The 6137-nt window shown below is 47.2% G+C and overlaps 1 protein-coding gene and 1 pseudogene across 1 annotated transcript; both read left to right on the forward strand.

Annotated features, from left to right (window-relative positions):
• Window positions 1-1701: 1701 nt before the first annotated feature.
• Window positions 1702-2703, forward strand: P2RY6 (pyrimidinergic receptor P2Y, G-protein coupled, 6). The gene has a single exon (XM_004683692.1). The coding sequence runs from the start codon at window positions 1717-1719 to the stop codon at window positions 2701-2703; it is 987 nt and encodes a 328-aa protein (XP_004683749.1). The 5' UTR covers window positions 1702-1716.
• Window positions 2704-5192: 2489 nt separating this feature from the next.
• Window positions 5193-6137, forward strand: LOC101634694 (annotated as a pseudogene).

Genomic DNA, 6137 nt, shown 5'->3' on the forward strand with positions numbered 1-6137 from the left:
AACCTGCTTTCTCAGTTTTGAAGCTGGATCCAGTTTCTGGATATGTGAGGAAGAGACTTTGACATTTACATTCCACTCCGTGAGCTACAATAAGTTACCTTCTCTGAGTGGGGCAGTTAAATTCTGGTTTTGACTGCTTCTAAATCAAGTAGGATGACTCGCTCCTTTCCTCAGCCATTTGCCGTCAAGGAAGCAGTTTTCACTCTAGCCACCAGGGGGCACTATGGGCTCAGTGGTTCTGCCAGATGCGTCTTTGTAGCCTCAAGTCAAACAAGTAAAGGCTTCAAAAAGTGGAATCCTTTTTCTTGTTTTAAGATTTATTTATTTATGCATACAGAACTAGGGTACAGGCCAGAAGTGCAGGGGTGGTGAGAGACAGAGACAGTGGGGGGCAGAACAGGCAGATTGAAGAAATACAGTGCTAAGGGGAGCAGCTGGTGGAACAAGAAAGGTCTGCGGTGCCATGTGGGTCATCTCCCTGGCCCTGGATGGAATCTAAGCCAAGGAGATGTTTGACCAGCTCCCAGTGTGTGAACATTTTGTTCATGTTATTAAGCGTTATCAGTGTCCTCCTACACTGGCCTCCCAGCTGGGCTCTTAGGGAAGCATCAGACCTCACTCTTCTCAAAAGCTTCTGGATATGTGGGGAAGAGAAAGGCCTACCCTAACTACAAGCCCCAAGCACCAAGGAAAGTAGGGAAAGCCCTGCATAGCATGATTCCTCTAACCTTATAGCATCCTGACAAGTTAGTGTACCATTCCCCCATTTTTCAGATGGCAAAACAGAGACTCAGATAAGGTATCTCAACTAGCCCAAAGTCACACAGCTAGTAAATAACAGAGCTGGGATTAAGCCCAAGTCTATCCTCAGTCTCCATCAATGGAGAAGACATTTAACTATGTATTTTTTTATCTTTTTTATTATTATTATTATTTTATTTTTTAATATAAGTGTTTTTTTCAGCATAATTTTGAGCCTTTTCCCATCTCAGTTGTAATCCCCATGGACTTCCCATCACTGCTTCACCCGTGTGCCATCATCATAGTCCAGTGCACTCCTCCCACCCCATTTTTGATCCCATTCCTCACTCCACCCCCGCAAAATATCTCTGGTATGTAGTTGTTCATTATTACTTTCCCCCCTGGTCCTTTATGCTCCTGCTTTGAGTGAAACCATCCGGTATTTTCCTTTTTCTTTCTGGCTTATTTCACTAAGCATGATCCCTTCCAGCTCCATCCATGTTGCTGCAAAAGACATGTGTTTATCTTTTTTGATTGCTGAGTAATATTCCATTGTGTACATGTACCACGTCTTTTTAATCCAGTCATCCACTTTTGGGCATTTGGGCTGTTTCCATGTCTTTCCAATTGTAAATAAAGCAGCAATAAACATGGGGGTGCAGGTGTCTTTTTGAGCAGTGTTTTTGTGCATTTGACTATGGTTTTGAAGGATGAATAGAAGTTCACCAAGAAGGCTGGGAGGAATTATAGACAGAAGATGAATTGCATTTCTGCCATCCTTGAATTTTATTAAATTCCAGGTTCTCTTGATGTGAGGGCTGCGTGGTCTTCCACGGATGGTGAATATCAGAAACAGTTCTGGTGAGGAGACCAAAGAGGAACAGGGGCTTAACTGTTGGTCAGTGGGTGTGGTCACTTATAACTTATGTGTTCTTCCCCAGTCTCTTCTGGTCTAGGAAGCCTAGATGGGAAGCCATGGTGTGGAACAATAAAACAGCCCCGGTCCTGGGCTCAGCACCTACCCACTGCGTCTTCCAAGAGAACTTCAAGCATCTGCTGCTGCCACCGGTGTACTCAGTAGTGCTCGTGGCAGGCCTCCCACTGAATGCCTGTGTCATCGTCCAGATTGTCATGTCCCGGCGGGCTCTGACCCGCACAGCTGTGTACACGCTGAACCTGGCTCTGGCTGACCTGCTGTACACCTGCTCCCTGCCCCTGCTCATCTACAACTATGCCAGAGCTGACGACTGGCCCTTTGGTGACTTAACCTGCCGCCTGGTTCGCTTCCTGTTCTATGTCAACCTCCACGGCAGCATCCTCTTCCTCACCTGCATCAGCTTCCAACGCTACCTGGGCATCTGCTACCCTCTAGCCCTCTGGCATAAGCGTGGGGGCCGCCGGGCTGCCTGGCTAGTGTGCGGGGTTGTGTGGCTGGTGGTGACCACCCTGTGCCTGCCCACAGCTGTCTTTGCCACCACAGGCAGTCAGCGCAACCGCACCGTCTGCTATGACCTGAGCCCACCTCACCTGGCCTCCCAATACATGCCCTATGGCATGGCCCTCACAGTCATTGGCTTCCTGCTGCCCTTTATTGCCCTGCTGGCCTGCTACTGGCGTCTGGCCCGCCACTTGTGCCTGCAGGATGGCCCAGCAGAGCCCGTGGCCCAGGAGCGACGCAGCAAGGCGGCCCGCATGGCTGTGATGGTGGCGGCCGTCTTCGTCATCAGCTTCCTGCCTTTCCATATCACCAAGACAGCCTACTTGGGGGTGCGCTCGACACCCGATGTCCCCTGCTCCGTGCTGGAAGCCTTTGCAGCCGCCTACAAAGGCACGCGGCCCTTCGCCAGTTTCAACAGCGTATTGGATCCCATCCTCTTCTACTTCACCCAAAAGAAGTTTCGCCAGCGACCCAAGGAGCTGCTACAGAAACTCACGGCCAAATGGAAGCGGCAGGGCGGCTGAGCCCACTGTGGCAAGACGCTTGGGGCCTGGACTGTTTGCCTTTGTGACTGGGGTACCAGACACCCCACCAACCCCAAACCATGCAGAAAGCTTAACTCAGTTGGGCAAGGAGTAACGTGACCCATAGACCCCAAAGTTTCAGCAGTGATTTCTTGAGCCCTTTCTTTATACTAGCCTGTGGTCACAAAGACAGAAAAGTCCTGGACCTGGCTCCCCAGAGCTCTCTGTTGACCATGTTAAGCTGTTCACAAAAATATAGTGTGGCATGAACTGTAATTGAGTATACTGCATGCTTCGGACTCACCAATAAGAGAGTAGGAAAGATGGGAGGGGGAAGTGAGAACATCTGGGAGGACATCTGAGCTGGGTTTTGTGGGATGAGTATGAGCTCCGTACAGGTATGATGTTCCATTCATTCAGCAAATCTTCACTGATAGCTCATGCTTACATCTGGGTGGTTGCTGGGACCCCAGTAGCAGAAGTTCCCAGCCCAACCTCATGCAAACTCCCAACTACTGATATACAGACACCGACATGGCTGGGGGAAGAGATGCTTAAAGAACGCTCATGACCCAGTCTGAGGAGTCAGGAAAGGCTCTATGAAGAAGGGTCAGCTGAACCTGATGAGGGTTGGATGGAGGCTTTGCACAGAAGTACAGGCTGGGTCAGCCTTGAGCCGGGCTCTGCCTTGAGGCTGACAGCCAGAGAGCTGGTGTGGAGAGCATGTGGCCTTCTGTTTTAAAAAGCTGAGAAACTAGTTGTCCTGCAACCACCTCCTGCAACCTAGGTCAAGAGCAGGCTGGATGCTCCAGTTGGTGGGGGCTCAGCAGAAGAAAATACCAGGGAATGCATGTTCAAGGAGGTGGGACTTCAGTTGGGGAGGAACTCCAAAGTCAGAGAAGAGGAGATATCTCCTGGTAGAAGGCATGCTGTGTTCAAATTCTGGAGGTGGAGGTGTGCTAAGTCTATCTGGAAAGCAGCAGTGAGTTTCAATTAAGCCCTGAGAATTGCCTTTGTGGAAGGGGAGGTGAAATATGTAGCTTTCAGCTGCTCGTCTTCCCTGTGCACTTCTTCTCTCAGCCACACCTTGGAGGCTCCTCGTCTTCTCTGCTCTTTCTCCTCATCCTTCCTCCCACCTTTCCAGTCTTCACTCCTTCCTCTAAGGTCTCAGTTTCCTCCTGTAGAACAGTCTGGTCTGCACTTGCCTGCTGGAGTTCCACATGAGTCCATAAACAGAGCCAGTTATGGCAAAGAATCTTCCTTTTTTCTCCTTTTTACTTATCAAAATACCATTATTTTACATCCCTGATATTGTGTTGACAGTATGGGATTCCCCCCCTTAGGTGTAATCACTCTAGCATCTCCACCCCTGAAGCACCCATAGAGCTCCTTCCTAAAAGATAGAGGAGGGGGCAGAGCAGAGGGACAGAGCAAGGGGATGAGGTTGGAGAATAAAGGGCCTAGGTGTCGGGTCAGGGGTGCACTGGGAGCCACAATACTGACCGTGGTGACCATCTGCTGGACTCGGGGTTCCAGATACCATGTATTTGATACTGAGAACAACTCCTATTGTATAAGGGGACTCTGAGGCCCAGATATGGGGACGGATTTCCTAACCCAGATGCTAAAGCCCTCCCCCTGTGCCCCCTCTCCTTTCTTCATCTACCAAGTCCTAGTACCCAGTATCCTCTAGGATACTAGAGGATAAGTCCTAGTACCTAGTGCCTAGTATCCTCTAGGCAGCTGTGACAGACAGCTAAGTGCCAACTACAGTATCAGTGCTCTTTGGCCTGGGCACACATGCTCTTCTAGAATGAAAACTTCATTTCCCAGTCTCTCTTGAAGCTAGATGTGGCCAGATAACGTGTTACTGGCTACTGAAATGTAATCAGACTACCCTAAGGCAGTTTATTATGGGGAAAGCAGACTGTCTTTAAGAGATACGTGATTATCTTTGCATCCTCTCTTTTCTTGTTGCTTGCAAGAGGGTTTCACAGCTAAGAGCACCTTCTTAGACCAACAAGGGCACCCTCTTGTGGCTGGCAGAGCAGAAAGCTGGAAACAGCTTCCATCTCTGACCATTCCATCTTGGGGCTACCTAAATCTCAGCTTTTACATGAGAGAGGAAAAAATGTCTATCTTTTTTAAACCTCTGGGGTTTTGTTGTTTTGTTTTGTTTTCTTTTAGAGATGGCATTAGCTTGGTGCAGAAGGGCAGTGAACAAACCCTTTTACTCCCCTGAGTCTCTGGTTGCTTACCTGTAGCACAGTGATAATACTACCAGCCTCTCTTGCTGCCTGGGGTATTGACCATAGAAAACTCAAGGCAGTTTTTTTTTTTATAAAATACAAGAAAAGGATTATAACTCAGTAGAAGAATGGGCAAGAGACACAAACAATACTCAGAAAAAGAAACAGAAAATGTCAAAAAACAAAAGCAATTCAACCTTAGTTTGACAATGCCTCCTAGACTGAGTAACTTCTGCACTTACAAACACAGCAATCTTCAGTAAAAAAAAAAAAAAAAAAAAAAAAAAAATCTCCCAAATAGGCCTAATCTCAGGTGGTCTGTAAGAGACACCCTGAGTTCCAACCCTAATCCTCACATGGCCCCTTTTCTGCTCCAAGATGAAAGAAACTATTGTGAAGCAGAAGAAATTCACCAAACTGCAGCCCAGGTGTGCATTGCTGGGAAAGCTACTGCTTGCAGAAAGGTGGTTTTGAGCCCTCCCTGGTGGCACAACACGTTAAAGCACAGCACCAGGAAGCTAGCTGCAGCTGCAGGTGCTTCAGCACCAGTTCCATTCCCACCAGAGAGGTGACCCACATAGTGCAGCAGACCTCACTCAGCAGTGTACTTTGTCAATCTGCCTACTATACTCTCCACTCTGTCTCTGACCTACACCCCAGTTTGATATGCATAAATAAATAAATCTTAAAAAGAAAGAAAGAAAGAAAGAAGGTGGTTTGCAGAATAGTCAGGCAGATGATTTAAAAACAAACAAAAACTTCAGTTCTCCTTAAAGAAATTAGGAGTAAACAGCATCTCTGGTATTCAAGAAGTGACTATGTCCACAGACCAAGGAACAATGATTCATTTTAACATCCCTAAGGTTCAGATGTCTCTGGCAGCAAACACTGTCAGTATTATTGGCAAGCATCTTATACCAGCGCGATGTAGACAGTGTGACTATTCTAAGGAGACTAGCATTGCCCCAACAATCTGTGGATAGAAAAGTATCAATTGCTACTAGAGAAGAGGATAAGGATGAAGTTCTGGATCTTATGAAGAAATTTGATGAGGCTTCCAAGAATGAAGCAAACTAAATTTTGAATTTCCAAAGCAACTTTGGAAGAAGAAAAACCTTGAAGTTACTGGCAGCTGATAAATTATGACTGCTTTTTAAATTTTTATTTATGGATTCAATAAAATCT

This window comes from Condylura cristata, unplaced genomic scaffold (genome assembly GCF_000260355.1).
Source record: "Condylura cristata isolate star-nosed mole 26May11 unplaced genomic scaffold, ConCri1.0 scaffold00015, whole genome shotgun sequence".
Lineage (NCBI taxonomy): Eukaryota > Metazoa > Chordata > Mammalia > Eulipotyphla > Talpidae > Condylura > Condylura cristata.

Bases quoted from the DNA above. Each gene is read 5' to 3' on its own strand.
- P2RY6 (XM_004683692.1), top strand. From the start codon at position 1,717: ATGGTGTGGAACAATAAAACAGCCCCGGTCCTGGGCTCAGCACCTACC.